Genomic DNA, 21,625 nt, shown 5'->3' with positions numbered 1-21,625 from the left:
AGACACAGGTGGTGCCCTGAGCCGGCCGGCACCTAGGCACCCTGGAAGCCACGTGCAGGGATCCTCCGCAGCCCTCAGCCGAAGCTCACCTCCAGCAGGGGCTCCCCTCCTGCTGCTGCTCCAGCTCAGCCAGATCTGCAGCCCGGGGCTAACTCACTGACCAAGCCTCCAAAAACCTTCGGAGCACCTACTGTGTGCCAAGCCCATGCTGGGCACGGGGCCGAAGTGCGGCTAGCTCAGCCCTGCCTGGGCAGAAGCTCAGTCCTGGCAGACAAGCAGCATACAGGGGCAGGATGGGGCCCAGGGGCCAGCAGGGCTGGCACGGCTAGCTCTGTTCATTAGGGTGGAAGAACCTTCACAAAAGAGGGTCTTAAGAAGCGAGTCTGCCAAGCAGGCCAGGAGAGGCATCCACAGGCTCCTGAGGAGTGCGTGGTGAGCCGAGGGCAAGGCGCACATGAGGGGCCAGGGCCGGTGGCCTGAGTGTCCTCTGAGGGCTTCAGACCCCAGCACCACCAGCCTCCCTCAGGGGCTGGGCCATCAGAAAGGCTTCAGGGCCCATCCCAACCTGCTGAATTGAGTGAGCATTTTAAGCCCCGTCCTGAGGATTCCTGCACAAGAAGCAGAGACTTCTCAGCTGGCGCTGCTTTAGTCAGCTTAGCTGTAGACACCAACCAGGAAAGGGGTGAGTGAGCCACTTGTGAAGAGAAGTCCCTTCCAGTCGGTGTGTTACTCGCACGTTTGAGAGACACATGGTTTCACGTTGGTGACCCTGGCCCAGGATGCCCAGCCTCTGCCGTGGGCCTTGGGGCGGACTGGGGGCTGCCTGCCTCGGGAGAGGCAGCCTCTGTGCCACAGCAGGTCAGCGAAGCTGAACTTCACCACCCACTCTGGCCAGAGCTTCCAGATTTCCAGAGAACCTGGAAACCTAGATTCTTCTGTTGCAGTCTCCTAACTTTGAAAGGCTGGTTTGTTGGCTTGGATCTTTTTTTTTTTTAATAATACTGCACTGGTGACTCCTGGCCCCTAGTTTGTAACCTCTCGCTGGGCAGTGGGGAGCCATTGAGGATTGTTGAGCACTGGAGAGGAACAGCGAGGAAGTGTGTGTGTGTGTCTGTGTGTGTGTACACACGCGCCTTGGGCACATGTTAGGAGATTGTTAGATCACACTGGCCAGTGTACAGGAAAGCTGGGGAGGCGGGAAGTCAAGCCAGGAGACCAGTTAGCAGCCTCTTTGTACAGTGAAGACTTGTCAAGAAAAAGCCAGCTGTTTGTAGAAGGAAGGGCAGAGGGGTGTCTGTGCGGCAGGCATGGGAGCGGGAAGTGGCGCTAAGGAGCAGCAGGGGGGACCTCGAGGGCCAGGATCCCGAGCGTCAAAGATCTCCGCACCCCATCCCCACCCCCGCTCCGGAGGCGCGCAGCTTGGGGATCCCCCGTCCCCTCCCTACCCGGCTCCTGACAACCCCGAGGGCATGAACGGCAGTACAGTGAGAAGAGTTCCGTCCACAGAGCACGTGATGTTGCCTGGACAGAGAGCCCTGCATATGCCCTGCATTTGCCCTGCATTTGGTGTTTGGTCCCTCGCCGCCTCCTGTGAGCCAGGGCCTGGAGTTAGATGCCCTCCACAGATGAGGAAACTGGCTCCTGGAGGCCAGGACGCTGCCCCAGGGCACCTGGCCCGCAAGTGGCAGAGCAGCGCCTCACACCCCAGGCTGCCTGCCGCCAGAGCCAGTGAGCCGATCCCCTGAGGCGGGCCGGGACTCCCCATCCCCTGTCACCGGCGGTCTTCGGGGCCGCCGCATCCCCTGCCAGGTCCTGCCGAGGTCCCCCGGCTCTGGGCCTGGGGTGGCAGAGTGGGGAGGGCACGGCGAGATCGCCAGCACTGGTGCTGGTGGACATCGAGCCCCCGGGTCCTGGAAGGAACCGCATCCTTGTTGCCCCCCCGCAGGCCAAGCTTCCCAACCTGAAGGAGGTGGACGTCCGCTACACGGAGGCCTGGTGAAGCCCGGGCGGGCGGGAAGCCGCTGCACCCGCAGCACACGCTTGACAAAGCGCCGGAGAGCAGCGGACCGAGGGGCCGCCCCCGCGTCCTGGCTGTGACATAGATGGGGGGTCTTTCTGGGGGCCGAGGGCGGAGGGGGGAGGGGGGAGGGTCGGAGGCACGCCCAGCCCCCGCCTGATTCTTTTAGCTTCATAATCGGATACCTTGACCTGATCTAAAACGGACTTTGTAGCAACCAGAGGAGCGCCAGCGGGTCGGGGAGAGGGTGGGGGTGGGGGCTTGGGGAGGGGGGACCCTTCGTGGATTTTCTTTGCCTTTGTGTTCAATGCCGTGTGGGAAAAGTCAACTCCGATGCCACCGTCACGCGACCCCAGTGGGCCTGGAGGCGGAGGAAGGATGCTGTCCTCTGAGGCCCCGCGGGGAACTCGCCCCACCATCGCCGTCGGACTAGACCCAGTCACGTCATCCCACCGTCCTGTGTCCTCGCCATTGCTATGCAACGTGATTCTTGTTGTACATAAGATTTAAATAATGCGCCTATTTAAGAAACGTTGACAAATTGCAGGTCTGGGACCTGCCTCTTATTTATGAAGTCTCTGACCCGCCCGCCCGCCCGCCCGCCCGCCCTGGCCTGTCGTACTGTACAAACCAGTCAGCTGTCGGGGTAGTGGTTGTGTTCTTGTTATTTTTTTAAAGGAAACAAACAGACAAAAAGAAAAAAAAAAAAAAAAAACAATCTCCTTGGAAAATGACTTGCTTTTTCGTAATGGATTCTGTATGCTAACGCTCTCTTGTCCGTCCGCCAGCCCCTCTGCCCGCCACACCCCGCCACCGTGCATTTCCCCGATTCCAGAGGTCTCCAGGTTCCTCGTGGGGTGGGAGTCAGGCTGGGGGAGGAAGAGCGGGGGTCCCCACCTTGTAGTCTTGCTCCTCTGAGGCCCCAGCTTTCTCTCGGCCCCTTTTACACGTTTGGAGGAGGGGTGTGCTAACCTGTCCTCCGTCCGTCCGCCCCGTAGGAGAGCCCTCCCGTCTCCAGTGGCCCCTGAGGTCCCCGTCCCAACTGAGACTCTGCGACCTGTGGCCTCCCCACCGTCCTGTGCCTCCCACGCCCCTCATGCATGCCCGCCTCTTTGCATGGTCCCTCGGGAGAAGAGAGACATCGCCTCCACCAGCCTGCCCCCCCCCACGAATGTGACCACTGCAGCGCAGACGCCCCTCCTGTCCCCTTCCGTCCCACACCCGCCCCAAAGACACACCAACCTCCATTTCTTTTATAGACAAGCCCTCACTGTACAGAACAGCCCTCCTGGTTTACTTGGGGTCCCCTCTCCCCCAAGCCCCTTCTTCTGTTGGTTTAGCACAAACACCCCCTCCGGCACCTCCAGACCTAACCCCCCGTCAATGTAATTGTTTTATATATATTTAATCTTATTCAATGGAAACCATGCTTTTGTCGTTTTATACTTTGCTAGGTAGACTTTATTACCCACCCCCGACTATGCCCTCATTTTTTTAAAAAAGGAAAAAAAAAAAGACATTGGGTTTCAGTCTTAATCCATTTTCCGTGCCAGGTTTGATTTCGTGTGTGCGTGTGAGTGTGTTCCGTTTCGTGTATTGTTTTTTTTGTTGTTGTTGTTTTCTGTTGTTCGGTTTTACCTGCTCCCCTCCAGTCCCATACTTTACAGCACTCTGGTGCAGGAAGAAGCAGAAGCAAAAAAGAAAAAAAAAAAAAAAATTTAAAAAGAAAAAAAAAAAGAAGAGCCGAGACATGCCACCTTTCCCTTCGCACTGTTGCTTTTCCTGATGGTTAATATGCTGTCACGTAGCTGTGTTCAGAGATGTGAAATACTTTCAGGCAAAAATAAACTGTAAGTGACTCATTGACATCTGGCCTTTCTATGCGGCTTCAAGGGGCCTCGGCGGGGGGACGGGGCGAGACCGCGGCTGAGAGCGGGGGGGCTCACAGCAGAGCCCGGACACCCTCTCCCAGTGTCCAGGGCTCCTCACCTTCTGCACTTTTGGGAGCCAGGCCTGAGCACTGAAGAGGATTGAGCAGCTCCTGGGCCCTGACCCACTAGAGGCCAGGAGCACCGCCCCCCCCCAGCAGATGGTGCCTGGTGTCCCTGAGTGACAAAGCCACCCGTCCAGGGCGGCAGGGGAGGGGCGGGGTGGAACCCAGGGGTCGACCAGGACTGTCGTTGGGCAGGGCCTCCCCGAAGCTCTAGTCCATCAGGGTCTCGGAGGATGCAGGTTCTCAGCCCTGGGCGGGGCCCGAGACTGCATTTCTGAGGAGCGCTGGGCCATGCGGATGCGCCTGGTTTGTGGAGGGCTCTCTGAGGCCAGCCACCTCCTCCCCAGGTAAGAAGAAACTTTCTCTCCGCCCTGTGGCCCCGTCCCTCCCTCTGCCCCATGTCCAGCCCAGGAGTCCCCTCCTTGTCCCTCTGCACCCCCATCCCCCACCCTCAGCCAGGCCCTCATCTGTCTCCCAAGGACAAGTGGTGGACCCCTGGCTGTCCCCTGGTCCCCCCACACCACCTCCTGCCCCACATCCTCTCGGCATCCCCGCACACCTGCTCCTGCCCACGCCCAGCCTTACTTCCCGAGGCCCCTGGGCGGCCTGTCAGCTGCTCCACCTGCCAGCTCTGGCCACACAGGGAAGGCAGGTGCTGTGGGTGAGAAGAGGAGGGGCCTGGACTTGCAGGGGTGGCCAGCAGGCCCCAGGCATCCTGGTCTTCAGGCCAGATGTCCCTGGCTTCACCACGGCCAGCTGCAAGCCACGACATGGGGTGAGGCAGGCAACTGACCCCCCAGGACCTGAGGGTGTGCCCTTACTTGGAGATAGGGTCTTCACAGAGTATTCAAGTTAAAATGTGGTCTTAGGATACCCTGATCCAACATGGCTGGTGTCTTTGTAAAAACGGGGAATTCAGACCCAGAACCCAGAAGCGGATTGGTTCATCAGGAAATGAATCTGAAGAGGCGGGCACACAGGGAGGCCATGTACAGACGAGAGCAGAGCAGTGCCCCTTACAGAAGGCTGGTGAGCCTCCAGAAGCTGGGGGAGAGGCCAGGAACAGACCCCCCAGCCTCAGCAAGAACCAGCCTGCTGACACCTTGAACTTGGTGTGAGAATGAACCTCTGTTGTTTTAGACCCCCAGTTGGTGGTGCTTTTTCCCAGCAGCCCTAGGACAGGGAGTGCACCTGTGTCCGGAGGACCACCAAACAGAAATAGACCCTCACGTTCCTGGAGACCCGAAGCCCCAAATGGAGATGTCAGCAAAACTTGCCTTTCCCCTTCCAGCCGCCGGGGCTGGGGCGTCCTGGCTAGCGGCTGCAGCCCTGCACCTCTGCTTCTGCTTCATGCGGCCACCTCCTCCCTCCATCTCACCTCTCTCTCTGCCCTTCTCTTGTGAGGACACTGGACGTTGGATTTTCGGCCTGCTTGGATGATCCAGGATGGTCTCGTGGACAGAGCCTTAATGGGGTCACGTGATCTGCAAGGAAGCCGCTTTTTCCATACGAGGTCCCAGGCCCCAGTCCCAGGTAAAAGCACCTTCTGGGGCCACGTTCAACACACGGCCGTGGCGGAAGGAGGTGAGATGAGCCAGTGCCTCGTTGGTCATCCTGAGGCATCTGGGACCTGTCCCCAGGGTCAGGAGCGGTTTAAGGACATTGCAGTTTTCATACTCGTTTTTCTGACAAAGCGTGTAGATAGCACCTACTACACGCCAGGCACACCATTGGGTTCTTTGAGTCTGAACTCACTTACTCCTGGCAAGCCTATGAGGCGGGTGCTAACGTGATCCCTCTCGACCAACGGGGCAGTGCAGGCCAGGAGACGCTGGGTCTCTTGGTCAAGGTCACACTGGGAGCCGAGCACCAAGGCAAACTTCTGACCCAGGCATTATGGGCAGGTCTTTCCACTGCTGGTTGGTGAATGGACGGGGCTGGGGCTTGGACCACATGGAGAAACAGATTCAAGAAAAGCTTAAGAGTAAAACTGCAATGGAGTTCTCGTCGTGGTGCAGCAGAAATGAATCCAACTAGGAACTGTGAAATTTCAGGTTCAATTCCTGGCCTCGCTCAGCGGGTTAAGGATCCAGTGTTGCTGTGAGCTGTGGTATAGGTTGCAGGCTACAGCTCCATTTTGACCCCTAGCCTGGGAAGCTCCATATGCCACCGGTGCAGCCCTAAAAAGCAAAAAAAAAAAAAAAAAAAAAAAAAAAAGTAAAACTGCAGGGAGTTCCCACTGTAGTACAGTGGATTAAGAACCTGACTGCAGTAACTCAGGATGCTGTGGAGGCTCTAGTTCAATCCCTGGCCCAGGTATTTCCATATCATTTTTTAAAAAATGATGGTTGGTATGGCAGAGGGCCAGCAAGGAGTGAAGGAATTTGGTTTCTTGGCTTATTCCCGGAGGCTCTGCGAGGTCCAGAATGGCACCTCTACCTAGCAGCAGCCCTACTGGCAGGTGGGGCTGGGCCGTAAATGCTGCAGCTCTCTCCCTCCCACTAGGCGTGGGAGCTCCCAGGCCCCCTGCTTCCCGGGCTCCCGGAGTCCTGGAGTCCTACCCTGGGACCAGCTGCCCCCTCCCCCGGGGCTCACTCGCTCTTCTCCCCTCACTTTCCCACCCTCCCTTTAGTGGTTCCTGGGACCACTTTCCAAATGAGCTACCTACCTGTGATCTCCGAGTCTGCTCCTGGGAAGCCCAAAGTAAGAGGGGGACCGATTGGGCCAGGGGACCGGAGGGCCAGGGACAGAATGGAGGGGTGGCCGGGAAACACTCCCCAAGGAGAGCGGCCGACAGACGCTCTCACCTTCCGCGGGCGGGAACAGAAGTGGGTTTGCCTGCTTTGGGAAGCATAGCTCTGAAGCGAAACATCTGGCGGCATCATGACCCACCCGCTCCACTCCTGGGTAGACAGCTGAGAGAGCTGAGCTCACGTGTCTGCCAGAGACTCAAACAAGCATGTTTATAGCAACGTTATTCTCAAGAGCCCGAAGTGTAAACAACCCAAACGTCCACTAACAGAGAATGCATAAACTAACTGGAACAGACGTGCGGGGGACAACGCAACCGTCTCCATCAACAAGAGGAAGCATAAATACACGATGAGACATCCTTAAGATGGGTTTCTGCAGAAAAAGAGAAAGACCTGGCACAGGAAAAGAGCCGCACGGCGGTGTGAACCAGTGGGGCAGACATGACGTTATGTGAAAGGAGCCAGACGCGAGTGAGGATTTGCTGTTTGATCATTTCATAAGTTCATGAACAGGCACAAGGCATCTGCGGTTGCAGAAGTCACAGTAATGGTTACCTCCGCAAGAGGGAGGGGTTGTAATTGGGAAGGTGGGAAGGAATATTCTGGAGTGTGGAAAACATTCGACACCTCGATCTCTGCGTACAGAGATGTTCGCACACTAGTGGCCTCTACGCTTCAGGTTTGTCACTTACTGTGTGTGTTACGTGTCAACTTTTTGAAAGTGGCAGCAGGTAGAAAGAAACAATCCAAATGCCCATTAATGGATGAACAAATAAATATGGATATACGTGCCCGGCAGTCTGCCATCCATTATAAAAAGGAATGAGGCACTGGTACTTGCTCCTGCGTGGGTGCATCTCGAAAACATGATGCCACGTGAAATAAGCCAGACGCGATGTAAGACCACATATTGTGTGATTCCATTTGTATGAAAAATCCAGCATCGGCAAATCTATAAGACAGAAAGCAGACTGATGTTCACCAGTGGCTGGGGAGTGACTGTTTAGTCATTATGGGACCTGATTGTGGGGTGATGAAAAATTTTTGGAACCAGTGAGAGGTGGTGATTGTATTAAAACACTGTAAATGTTGTAAACGCCACTTTAAGGTTTCTTTTTCTTTTCTTTTTTAGGGCTGCACCTGCGGCACATGGAAGTTCCCAGGCTAGGAGGTGAACTGAAGCTGCACCTGCTGTCCTACACCACAGCCACAGCCACGCCAGATCTTCACCGCATCTTTGACCTATGCTGCAGCTTGCGGCAATGCTGGATCCTTAACCCACTGGCCGAGGCCAGGGGTCGAACCCACATCCTTGCAGAGGCTATGTCAGGTTCTTAATCTGCTGAGCCACAATGGGAACTCCTAAGGTTTCTTTCATTTGAATTTCACCTCAGTTTTTTTTAACATTCTTTTTTTAAAGTGATTTTTATTTTTTCCATCATAGCTGGTTTTCAGTGTTCTGTCAATTTTCTACTGTACAGCAAGATGACCCAGTCTCTCTCTCTCTCCCACACACACACACACGCACACACACATATATACATTCTTTTTCTCACATTTTCCTCCATCATGCTCCATCAGAAGTGACTAGATATAGTCCCCAGTGCTATACAGCAGGATCTCGGTGCTTATCCATTCCAAAGGCAATAGTTTGCATCTACGAAACCCAAATTCCCAGTCCATCCCACTCCCTCCCCCTCCCTCTTGGCAACCATAAGTCTGTTCTCCAAGTCCATGAGTTTCTTTTCTGTGGAAAGGTTCATTTGTGCCATATATAAGATTCAGATATAAGTGATATCATATGATATTTGTCTTTCTCTTTCTGACTTACTTCACTCAGTATGAGAGTCTCTCGTTCCATCCATGTTGCTGCAGTGGCATTATTTTGTTCCTTTTTATGGCTGAGTAGTATTCCATTGTGTATATATACCACATCTTCTTAATCCACTTATCTGCCATTTAGGTTGTTTCCATGTCTTGGCTATTGTGAATAGTGCTGCAATGAACATATGGGTGCATGTGTCTTTTTCAAGCAAAGTTTTTTTGGATATATGTCCAAGAGTGGGATTGCTGGGTCATATGGCAGTTCTACATTTAGTTTTCTGAGGTACCTCCATACTGTTTTCCATAGTGGTTGTACCAATTTACATTCCCAGCAGCAGTGCAGGAGGGTTCCCTTTTCTCCACACCCTCTCCAGCATTTGTTATTTGTGGACTTAATGATGGCCATTCTGACTGGTGTGAGGTGGTATGTCACAGTAGTTTTGATTTGCTTTTCTCTAATAAGCAGTGATGTTGAGCATTTTTTCATGTGCTTTTTGCCATCCGTACGTTTTTTTCTTACATTAGCTTCCATCATGTTCTATCCCGAGAGACTGGATATAGTTCCCTGTGCTGTAGAGTAGGACCCACTGCTTTTCCATTCTAATGTAATATAGTTTGCATATATCCAGTCCATCTCATTCCATCTCACTCGCAATCCATCTCCCCGCCCCGCTGGCAACCACAATTCTGTTCTCTTTGCCTATGAGTCTGTTTCTGTTTTGTAGACAGGTTCATTTTTAGATTTGAGATTACATATATAAGTAATATCAAAAAGCATGTTGTGGGAGTTCCTGCTGTGGTGCAATGGAAATGAATCTGACTAGGAACCATGCGGTTTCAGGTTCAATCCCTGCAATCGCTCAGTGGGTTAAGGATCCAGCATTGCCATGAGCTGTGGTGTAGGTTGCAGACGTGGCTTGGATCCTGTGTTGCTGTAGCTGTGTCTAGGCCGGTGGCTACAGCTCTGATTAGACCCCTAGCCTGGGAACTCCATATGCTGTGGGTGTGGCCTTAAAAAACAAAAGCAAACCCAAAAAGCAAGTTATGGCTCTTTTCAGTTTCTTTAAAGTGGCATCAAAGGAGAATTCTTTCCATGAAAATCTGCTGCTCTTTTCTGCTGTATCTGGGCTGGGGAGGATGAGGGGTACCAATGCTACCATGTCTCCTATCAGAGTCACACTTGTCCACCCTCAGAAGCCTCTTGCTGAATGGTTATGTGTCCCCTCCTCAAAACACTCTACTGCCACCTGCTGGAAAGTTGTCATAAATATACAAGTCTTTGTAATAAGCTCCCTTAAATGTGGCACCCTTGTGCAGTGCACTACCTGCACAGCTGTACATGGTGGGATATATGACTTGGCTTTACTTTTCAGTATACGCTATCCATATTTGGATGGGGTCTTGAAAACCTCAATGCTGGCCTTCCCTGCCGTTCCCACACTAATGCTAAATGAGGCTAGCCTGAGCTACCTCTCCCAGCTTTGTCAGGGAGATGAAATCCACGTGGTCTCTGATGGATTCTCTCATTAGTGTATTGACCTGCCCTTCAGAACCACTTCTGGAAAGGAGCGCTTCTGGTCATCTCCATGGAACTGGAGGCTGAGGACAGGCTGGTGACAGACACTTCAGCTTTTTTTCTTCTAATGTAACGGTAGGGACAATGAGCTATTCCCTTAAACACTGGGCTGTGTCTCCTTTCTAATTTGGGAGAAGGGGCTGTGAGATCCCGTGGAAGGAGGTTCAGGCAACGGGGCTCTGGAGTCTTAGCACCTTCCTGGGCACAACTTACCCCTCAGAGCACCTCCTGTCTGGGGTTCCCCCTGCACCTCCATCTGCACTGGCTCCCGGGGATTTGCTGAGCTGGGGGTGGAGGTCTGTTAGCGCAAGTTCATGCACCCAGCACACAGTGAGGCCAAACTCAAAAAGAGAAAGGTTTGTTTCAGAGCCATGCAAGGAGATGGGTGGTTCGCGCCCCCACCTCCCCCAAAAGCCCCAACCGAAATTGCAAAGCATTTTTAAAAGCCAGGGCTGGGGGGCGGGGGGTGCAGGGTAAGTGATCTGCTGTTGCACAGTTCTCTGATTGGCTGATGGGAGGTAACAAGGGCGGAGTCACAATGGGTAATGCTCTCAGTCCTTAGGCTCCTGGAAGCCCAGGGGCTATAAGCCCATGGATTTTCACCTGTGTAAATAACTCAGGAAATGCACTTCAGATGCTCTTATGGAGGGACTTCAGAGGAGCTAAAGCAGAGGATATGGGGCAAGGGCCTGCCCCAGGAAGGCCCCCTAGGGTCGCACATGGTTACAGCTCCAGTGGCATCCATCACGGTGATGGGGTGGGGGGCGCTGTCCCCCCAGGTGGGTGGCTGTTCAAGACTAGTGCCGTCTTAGAGACAGAATGCAAGCCACATGTGTCAAGTGTTCTTGGAGCCATGCTGAGAGGCTGTTACCGAACACAAGTTAGTCGAAAATATCAGAGTACGGAGCCAAGGACAGTTTCCTGCAGGGGCGGAGTTTGTGCTCAATAATGCCCCTCCCCAACTCTCCCAGGGTTTTTGGAGGAAGTTTTTAATAGGCAGAATTTGGGGGCGGGGGCATGTGGCTTTGCTCTGATTGGTTGGTGGTGAGGTCACTGGGCGGTGCTCCAGGAATCTTGCGCTCAGCCTGAAGTTGCCATCCTCCACCTGGGTGGAGCCTTAGTCCTGCCGAAGAATTCAAAGGTATTGCTAGGTCTGTTCCTTGAGGAGGAACCAGGACCCTGGCCCGTGGCTGCGCTGCAGCCTCTTGACTGCTCCTCCTCGTCTCTGTGTTCTGACCCTTCCCGGGTTAGCAACTGTCCGGGGCTGCCCTTTGGAAGTCAGGGAACGTCAAGGAGGCTGAATGAAGCCGATTTCCTACAAATTAAGAAAAACGGAACCCAGGAAGGGCTTGTCGGGTGAGGGCAGCCGCTCGCAGGCTCCTGCTCCGTTTCAAGACCACCCCAGAGCTGTCTGGGAGGGACCGACACAGGGAAGGCACCCAGGCTGGACCCCCTGGTGGGTGTGGGGGGCTCCTGCAGCCCTGATGTCCAGAGCCGCCAGGTTCACGGGTGTGGCCTCAAGTCCCCCTGGAAAGCCTTTGTCTATTTTAGTTGATTTTTGAAAAGCAAAGTATATTCATATTTAAGGTAAAGACTTGTAGATCATAACCATGCATTTACATGGTATGAATGAATGAATGAAAAATTCCAACCCAAAGAAAGGAGTTCCCATTGTGGCTCAGTGGGTTAGAATCCCGACTAATATCCAAGAAGATAGGGTTTGATTCCTGGTCTTGCTCAGTGGGTTAAGGATCCAGCATTGCCACAGGCTGCGGGTGTAGGTCACAGAAGCAGCTCAGATCTGGCGTGGCTCTGGCTGTGGCATAAGCAGGCAGCTGCAGCTCCAATTGGACCCCTAGCCTAGGAACCTCCATGTGCCACAGGCGTGGCCCTAAAAAGAGAGGGAAAAAAAGGAAGAAGAAAGGAAAGCAGCTCTGCAAGCGAACGAGGGGCGGTGGGCTGCCCATCCGACCTACATCTAACGTCAGAGGCTGGGCAGCGAGCCTGGAATCTTGACATCAAGCTGAAGACAATCAAGTGTGTATCTGGGGCGGCTCAGCCACTGTCTCACTCAGAGTCTGTGCCCTGTGAGATGTGGATCCCATAACAGACCCAGGTCCTTCCACCCAGTGCCCATCATCCCACCCAGGAGAGCCCCTCTCCTCCGCTTCCCATAGCCTTCCATTCAGACACCCCTTCATTCATTCACTGAGCAAGAACCTTGAAAACGCTGCTGAGTGAAAGATGGTCAGGTCCACAAATTATAAGACTCCAGCCATCTGAGCGTCCAGCACAGGAAATGTATGGTGGCAGAAAGTCAGCTAAGAGTTGCTTAGGGCCGAGGGGTCGGGGAAAGGCCAGTGAGAGCTGCGGGGTAGAGGTTTCTTTTTAGTGATGACAACACCTAACATCGACTGTGGTGTTGCCTGCACAGCTCTGTAAATAAGCTAAAAACCATATGTACACTTGACTTAGGTGGATTGTATGGTATGTGAATTATGTCTCAATAAGCCAGTTTTTTAAAAAAAGTATACATTAAGCACCTCCTGTGTGCCTGGCACACTGCCTCCACTGCATACAGTCAGGGAAGAGGCAGCCATTAGACAAATAATCCCACACAGCTTTTTTTTTTGGCTGCACTCATGGCATGAGAAAGTTTCCAGGCCAGGGATTGAACCCGAGCTCTGGCAGCGATCTGAGCCACAGCAGTGACAACACCAGATCCTTAACCTGCTCAGCCACCAGGGAGCTCCCACAAACCTGTAAGCACACAACAGTGGTGCACAGAGCTAAAATGGAGCGAGCCCAAAATGGCCAGCCGGGAGGGAGATGGAGGAGGGAACAGCCATCCAGGCAGAGGAAGGGCAAGGGCGGAGGCCCTGAGGCAGTGTCTGGCCTTGGAAGGAACAGACTCTTAGGAGGCAGAAGTGTGGGGTCCCTGGCAGCAGGAGAGACAGGCAGGGCCCCTTAGGTCCTAGTCCTCGCAGTAGAAGGTTCCAGAGCAGAGGCTGAGTCTTGGGGAAGGGGGATATGATAATTTGGGAGTAGTTTCCATAAGCCCTGGGCTTTCAGTGGAAGGGACCAGAGGGAGCAGAGGTTGAGGTGGGAGGGACCTAGCTCCTCCTCCCGCATTCTCTTAAAATGTGCTTTCTCCCCGGGAGGGAGCTTCCTGTTACTGAAACAGGAAGTAAAGGCTGCTTCGCCAGCAGCCGGCGGAGAGCGGGCTGAGGACAAAGGGCCGGGAGGAAGCCGGGATCGGAAGGCGGCTGGCTCGGCTCACACCTTTCTGGCTCAGTGCACACCTGTCTGCCTCTAGTGGCCAGGACAAGACCGAGAGGAGGGCAGGGCAGCAGCTCTAACGCCCCAGATGTCCCAGCTGCTGCAGAACGAGGCTGGGGTTGCACCAGGCCGAGCTGGGGGCGGAAGGCAGCGTTCGGGGACTCCGGGCCCGTGACGTCAGTGTTGCCATGGAGACCCCCGCTGCCATCCGCACGTGTTGCAGCTTCAGGAGACCCTCGGGCTGGCGGGGACGGCTCTGCGGGGTTGAGGGAAGCTGCGAGACAGCCCTGGACCCCACCCCCACCCCCCAGGCCTATGGCTCTGCCCCCGAGGGCGGCCCGCGAGAGGGCAGGGTGCCAGTACCAGGAGGGGCTCCCTCCAACCCTCCATCCGCACCCCGAAGCCCGTCGACCAGACACATCTCCTCTCTTGCAGTCAGGGAGATGCCTTGGCGTAAAACGGCTCCGGCCTCCTCCGCGGCCCTTCCCCCAGTAGCGGCCCCCCCGCGCCCCCACACTCCTAGCGCCGTTGTTTTATCTCTAATGGCCCTTGGTTAAGGAACCTTTCCCGAGGCCTCCGAACACTGCCAGCTCCTGGGATCCTCAGCCCGGACCCAGCGAGGGGAGCTGGCCCCCTGCACAGGGATGGAGCCTGCCGGGGAAACGCGGTTCTCTTTGTCTCTAAATCTTGTTTCCCGATGGCCTTCTTTCCAATTTCTCTTTCTTTTTCTGGAGGTTCCCCGGGCCGGGGACTGAACCCAAGCCACCGCGGTGGCACGAGAGACTTCCTCCAGTTTCTTAAAGACACCTTTGGTAGCAAAATGTCCAGGCTACTTGAGAACTTAAATTTCACCTTCATTTCATGCCTCTTCCCCTTCCTGAGTCCCTACCTCCTCCTAAGTGGGGTGGGGGGGAAAGAAAGCTTGAAGGTAGATGCGGACTAAAGTGTTTTTGTCCTTGACCTTGTCTGGTCATTGTTGGCTGGCCACGGAGGTGCTGATTAAAAAAAAAAAAAAAAGCACAAAAGCACTAGCTAGAATTTGGGAGTTGTTTTATGTGAGGCCATGACTGAGGCCAAGAAGGCAGCCTCTCAGCGCTGAGGGACTGTCCTTAGGGGACATGGAGGAGCCAGGATACACAGGAGTTTTGCGGGCGGGGGGAGGAAAAGAAGCAAAAACATATAGTAGAGAGATTATAAAAGACTACTGCTAATCGCTCAAACCGGACATTGTAAATTAATGATTTTGGTGCCTTTCTATGTATGGGGAGATGCTGGAGTCTGGGCTTGATGAAATCATTCCTTTGATAGGCATCCTTAACTCTCTAGGGCCAAGTACCCTGTTTTTCTCCAGCCCCGATTCCCCTCAAGGTGCATCATTAGGAGTTCCCTTCGTGGCTCAGTGGCTAATGAACCTGACTGAGATCCATGAGGTTGTGGATTCGATCCCTGGCCTTACTCAGTGGGTTAAGGATCCAGCATTGCTGTAGGTCCCAGATGAGGCTAAGATACCGCGTTGCCCTGGCTCTGGCGTAGGCCGGCAGCTACAGCTCGGATTCAGCCCCTAGCCTGGGAACCTCCATATGCCATGGGTGTAGCCCTAAAAAAAGGGAAAAAAAAGAAAAAAAAGATGCATCATTAGCTGATGGCTTGATGGCAACTTTGTTGACTGAAATGACAGGATTTTTTTTTTTTTTTTTTTTTTTTTTTTGGTACACGCGTGTGCTCATAGCCCAAATGTGTGCTTTGGGAGGAACAGGGTGGGGGCCGCAGAAGTGAGGGTCCCCGTGTGCATTCCCCGAGGCTGCCTCCTCCTGAGGCCCATCTCCCACTGCTTCCTGCCTCGGGGTGGGGTGGGGTGGTGTCTCCCTTTTGGATGGGATGATAGTGGGAAACTGTCTCAGGATTGCTTCCTTCTTGGTGCCCTTGTGACTCCTGGAAACTCACACCTCCCTGACCTACAGTTTAGCTCTTCATTGGTCTGGGGACATTTGGGTTGTTTCCCCACCGGTATTTTTTAAAGCTTCCAGGTGATTCTGACGTAATCAGTCATGACAAATGAGGCCTCGGACCAGCGTTTCTCAATCCTGGCTGCGTTAGAATCACCTGAGAGCTTTCGGAGTTCCTGTCGTGGCTCACTGGTTAACGAATCCGACTAAGAACCATGAGGTTGCAGGTTTGATCCCTGGCATGGCTCAGTGGGTTAAGAATCCAGCGTTGCCCTGAGGTTGCAGACCTGGCTCGGATCCCGTGTTGCTGTGGCTCTGGTGTAGGCCGGCAGCTACAGCTCCGATTCGACCCTTAACCTGGGAACCTCCATATGTGCGGAAGAGGCCAAGAAATAGAAAAATGACACACACAAAAAAGAAGAATCACCTGGGAGCTTTTAAAAAACACTAGGATGGCTGGCGCCCCCTGCAGACCCGCTTGGTCAGACTCTCCGTGGGTGGGACCCAGGCTGCAGAATCATTTCCAAGTCTCTGCTGCCCTCTGGTGGCAGAACTGACAACAGCCCTCGTTACTGGGCACCACCCTCTCCGGGACTGGCTTGCCTGTCCACTGGGCACCCAGAAGGCCAGTCCTGGGCGTCTGGGGACCCTGTAAAGCTCTCCATATCCCACCTCCCCCGCTGTGCTTCCTGGCTGACTTTGCATGGCCTCATATCTGGAAGAACAGATGAGAGTATTAGAGAGGGGGCACTGGCCAGCAGACGACTCCACTTTGTATGGCCTTGAACAAGCCAATGAACGTGAGCCTTGGTTTTCCTGGTTCTCACTTGAGGATCACCACCGCTCCCTCTGACAAGTCCCCAAGATGCCAGGAACGACCCAGGGCAGCTGTCTCACCCTCGGGCACTGCTGACATTAGCGGCTGGGTCATTCTGTGTTCTGGGCTTGGTAGGCTGTCCAGCAGCAGGCCTGGGTTCCAGCCACGGGCTGCCAATAGCACCCCCCATTTGTGATCCTCAAAAGTGTCTCCAGGAGTTCCTGTTGTGCCTCAGTGGGTTAAGAACCAGAGTAATATCCATGAGGATGCTGGTTCAATCCCCAGCCTCACCCAGTGGGTTAAAGATCTGGGGTTGCCACAAGGTGTGGTGTAGGTTAAGAATGCTGCTCGGATCCCGTGTTGCTGTGGCTGTGGTGTAGGCCAGCAGCTACGGCTCTGATTTGACACCTAGCCTGGGAACGTCCATATGCCACGGGTGCGGCCCTGAAAAGAGACACACAAAAAGGTCTCCAGATGTGGACAGATGTCTCCTGAGCTTACGGCTGCCAGATAAAATACAGGTTTCCCAGTCAAATGTACATTTCAGACAAGTGACTCATAACTTTTCAAAGAATTCGGTCCCAGAGATAGCATTTTTATTTGTTATATCTGGAATTTCTTCCTGGGGAACAAAAGCACCCAGTTGAGAGCCACCACCCTCGTGACTTGTTGATACCTGTTTATGATTCCGAGGCTGCAGAGGGGGAAGTTCCATGGAGCAGAACTTGGCTGGGGGCGGAGGTGGCACATCTGGCGCGTGGGCGCTATCTGGGGGTGGGCCCAGCCATGGTCAGCCAGGGACTTGGGGTCACCATTTGGGAGGAAGCTGGGTTCGTGGTTGGGCCTCCTTGGTGACGTGCTGAGGTGGGGCCCAGGCTGGGGAGGGGACCACCTGGCTTTGCCAGCACCTGGTGCTGTTGGGGACAGAGCAGTTTGTGGCTGACCACAAATTGGAGCCGTTCATCCCCAGTTTTTCCCCAGGGGGAACCCCTGGCCTCAGGGACAGAGATTGAGGCCCAACTTAGTCATCTGCAAAAGAAAGAAGCCCCAGAAAGGGGCAGTGACTGGCCCCAAGTCACACAGCTGGCTTTGGACCCTGTGACGCTGGGGTTTATGAGTTCAGGCCAGGACTTTGGCCCCCGGGGTGGAGACTGGGCGTGTCCTCGATTTCTGTTAAGTTCTCTGGGAGACTCCAGCATTTTCCAGACACAGCAGGAGGCACTCAAGACGGTTCTCACCCAGGCTGGGCCAGCTGGGGTCCTCAGCTGCTGTCCATGCCATTCAAGGGGAACAGTGGGCCCCCAGAGCTGCCCCTGTGACACCATCTCTTGTTTTTATTTGATGGGGAGAAGTGACACAGGGAAGTGGTGACGCACTTGGCCTTGGAGCCAGACTGTCTGGGACTGTCCCTCACTGACTGTGACCTGAGGGACCCAGGGCCTCAGTTTCATCATCTGTTCTTTGGGGGTGATGAAAATGGCCCCCACTTTGTAGGGCTCTTCCAAGGATTCAATGACTTAACAAGTATAAATGCTGCCAACAGTGCGCGGCAGGTTTGCTATTTATTTTGCTTCACTCTCTTCTTCTGGTGACGTCAACCTTTCTCCCTCCCTCAAGAAGCTTATTCAGTGGCGCTGCCAATCACAGCTCCTAACCCTGCGCACCCCTACGGGGTCTATGAGTCGGGCAAGGGCAGCCACTGGGTTAGTGAGTGAGAACAACCTGACGACGGTCTAGTTGAGTCCCTAGATACAGCCTGACCTGAAGCCGTTTTCCTCCCTTGGATTCCGATCCTGGGAAACCATAAATCTCTCACTTTGCTTAAGCAAGTTTGAATAGAATTCTGATCCACATATTTTCTTTGTTCCCGGGGGCAGGTGCCTTCTCCCATGGACCAGTGCCCTCAGCCTTGGTCTCGATCCAGCCCCACGCTAGGTCAGTCCTGCTCTCTCAGAGTCAGGCCCTCTGTGAGCTGGGATCAGTGCTCACAAGACGAGGAAACAGACTTGTGTAAGGTATCTTCCGTGCCCCAAGTACTATGCTGGGGCTTTGATGTTACTTTAGTTGAACTTACAGGTGAGGCAACTATGGCTCAGAGAAGTAAAGTGACTAGCCCAAGGCCACACAGCTAGGAAGTAGAATCACTTTTATCTGAACCCAATCTGGCTCCAGAGCAGGGGCACTTTCCACAACACCAAGTGGCTTATTATTGGTGGGGGGACTTTTTTCCCATTAAGAAAATATTTTTTAATCATAAATAATATAAATGTAAAATCTACCATCCAAGAAGAGGGGGATTTTGAAAGGCAGTATAGACTTTCTCAGCCAAAAGATGACCTGGAGGATTCACTACTCCAAGTGGGCTGTGTGCCCTTGGGACACAGGCTGGGCTCCTGGCTCATCTCACTGAACCCCTCTTGGGTGCCTGGCAGGGTCCAAAGGCCCAGAGTTCAAGGTGAAGCAGTGGTGGCCGGGGCAGGAGGCGGAGGGGTGCTCCTTCTTGGGGCTGACCCCACACCTGCAAGGCCCAGCGGGAGCTCCACCATGAGTCCAGAAGGCTCCTGGTCACTCTCGTCCCAGCCCAGGTTCCAGATCAAGGAGAGCTGAGCTAAGCTGGCAGAGACCCAGGGCAGCCAGGAGAGGCCTCCCGGTGCATGGTCCCCGGGGGCTGACTCTGTGCCCAAGGTGGGGGACATTTAATACAGGGGGACAGACCCACCACTCTGGGGGTGCCAGGGGAGACTGAGGTCAGGCCAACCTCAGGACGTGTTCACACTGCGTTAGCACCCCAACAGCATTCTGAAGCACGGGGATAGGGGCCCTGGCGGGCTGTTGCCACAATCAGGGCCACCTCTCCAGGGCGCTGGTATTTAAATTGCGGCTCACAGGTGGGCCAGGCCCATGTCCCCCTCCAAGCTTCTACCTTTTCATAGCAGAAAAAGCTACCTTTTTCTAGCTTTCATAGGAAAAGCTACCTCTCCATAGCTTCCCTTGTTCCTCCAGGCCTTGGGGGCGGGGGGGTGGCTGCCCTGGGTCACTATGAGCCCATGACCCCTTAATGTTCCCTTATCTTTAGGGTTTGCAAACCTGGTCAATAGTTACATTACATTTCACCCTCTCTGTTAAAAGAACCAGGGTGCTTTCTGTCTCCCAGAGGGTCACCGAGTGACACAGGAGGGCCGGCCATCTGCTGGGCAAAGGGCAGGCGGCAGCGCCATCCAGACAGAGGCACCTGCAAGCCCCAAAGCCACGAGGCTGGATGGAGGGATGCAGTGGCAGCAGCGAAGTTAAGGTGCAGCTGGGTGGATCGGCTCTTGGGGCCCATGGGACGGAGTCTGGATGAGGTCCTGAGGCCAGCAGGGGTCATGGGATGTACAGTGACCGAGCGATGTCATCGGTCCCATCTTCCAAACGATTGCCATGGTTACAGTGAGTCTAACTCCGTGGAGGGGGCAGGGGTGGGGTCACTGACGGTGATGAATAGCCCGCTTATGTGAACCCCAGACTTTTGCTCCTGTAGCTTGCGTTTTGGGTCCTAGCTCTCCCCTGTGAACGTCCCTTAGGATTTGATGGCACCTCAGGTGTCCCCAGGTCTTACCTTCTTTGGGCCGAACCTTGCCGGTCCCTTCAGCAGTTCTTCCCAGGCGATGTAACAAGAATGCTCCCCAGGCGCCCTCTGGGCTCGCGCCTGTGTCTTTTCCTTCTGATAATGGTTTTAAGAACATAGGATGAAATCAAAGGAGTCTTGAGTAAACCAGCTGTATTGAATACATTGATCAAGATGTAAAAATGTAGGCGTTCCCGTGGTGGCGCAGCGGGTTAAGAACTCAATTAGTGTCTGTGAGGACGCAGGATCCATCCTTGCCCTCGCTCAGGGGGTTAAGGATCCAGCATTGCTGCGAGGTGTGGTGTAGGTCACAGATGCTGCTCAGATCTGGCGTGGCTGTGGCTGTGGTGTGGGCTGGCAGCTGCAGCTCTGATTTGACCCCAGCCTGGGAACTTCCATATGCTGTAGGTGCAACGATAACAGAGCGGAAAAAAAAAAAAAAAAAGACAGAAAAATCCAAAGTTCTGGTGCCTGTGCTTGCTAGGACCTGCTCTGGCATGCAGTCTAATGATTTTAGAGTTTCCACGGAGCGATGCCCAGCAATGATACTTTGAGGCATCTTCAACAGCTGTAATGTGATGTGGAAATACCTGAGTTTTCTGAGTGTGAGGAAGTCACAGGTCCTGCAGGTACGGCTCTGTTCTGCCAGTGGTCATTGTGGAAGGAAATGCCACATTTCAGTGAAAGGCTGGTGCAAATCAAGCTGTCATTTTCCCCATCTGTATCAGCTCAGGCTGCCGTAACAAAATACGGCAGCTGGGTGCCTTGAACAATAGATATTTGTTTCTCACAGTTCTGGAGGCGAGAAGCCCAAGATCAAGGTGCAGGCCAATTCGGTTCCTGATGAGGACTCACGTCCTGGCTTTCGGACAGCGCCTTCTCACAGAGCCACTAACCCCGGGCTAGGGGTCCCATCCTCCTGACCTCATCCAACCCCAATCCCCTCCCAAAGGCCCCACCTTCAAATACCACCATGTGCAGGGTTAGGGCTTCAACTTGAGGATCTGGGGAGGACACAGATGCTGTTTTATCTATTTATCAATAACGACGTCCAAGTTCACGGACCTCTTTAACCCCAATCCTCGGGCTAAACCTCTGCTCCAGTGGAGAGGGCCCTGTTTGTTGCCTAGAAATGCTTTGATGAGCTGCTCAGGGTGGGCCCCTAAAGTCACAGGCAAGCAGCAGAGAGCACCACTCTTTGCTGGGGGAGGAGCGGCCTGTTGACCAGAGGATGGTCTGCTTCACTGAGCACCTGAACCCACTTGGCTCTGGAGTTATGACTGCCTGGGTTCAAATCTCACTGTCTCCATTTACTGGCCTCAGTTTACTCATCAGTTCACTGGGGATGACAGTCCCTCTTGTGTACCGCTGGTCGGGCTGCTCTGTGAAGTATTTAATACAGAATATGTCCCAGTGGACAAGCAAGGTCTAACCCGGCATCCCCCTCTCCCTTCTTTGCTGACCGTCTGCCAGGTCCCTTGAGGGAACCATTTTCTGGGCACTCTGAGTCCACGATCTTGTTCCTGAGTCCAAACTCCTAGCCGCTTTAGGTCAGTGCATCAAGAGATGAGTTTTGCAGAGTTCCCACTGTGGCTCAGCAGGTTAAGGACCCTGTTGACTCTGTGAGGATGTGGTTTCGATGCCTGGCCTGGCTCAGTGGGTTAAGGACCCAGGGTTGCCGTAAACTATGGTGTAGGTCGCAGCTGCAGCTGCAGTTTGACCCCCTAACCCAGGAACCTCCCTGTGCTGCAAATGCAGCCATAAACAGAAGAAAAGAAAAGAGATCCGTTGTTGGGGCAAAGAATAGTGACTT

General features: G+C 54.0%; 1 protein-coding gene across 1 annotated transcript in view; it reads left to right on the top strand.

Annotated features, from left to right (window-relative positions):
• The window catches only part of CMIP (c-Maf inducing protein), a 228,638-nt gene extending 224,755 nt beyond the window's left edge, over window positions 1–3,883 (top strand). Inside the window, exon 21 of the mRNA XM_021093761.1 lies at window positions 1,946–3,883. Coding sequence (XP_020949420.1) covers window positions 1,946–1,999 — 54 coding nt within the window. The 3' untranslated portion in view covers window positions 2,000–3,883. The remainder of the gene's footprint in view (window positions 1–1,945) is intronic.

This window comes from Sus scrofa, chromosome 6, assembly GCF_000003025.6.
Source record: "Sus scrofa isolate TJ Tabasco breed Duroc chromosome 6, Sscrofa11.1, whole genome shotgun sequence".
Taxonomy (NCBI): domain Eukaryota; kingdom Metazoa; phylum Chordata; class Mammalia; order Artiodactyla; family Suidae; genus Sus; species Sus scrofa.
The sequence above is the reverse complement of the archived record's forward strand: the minus strand, read 5'-3'. Positions and strand labels throughout refer to the sequence as shown.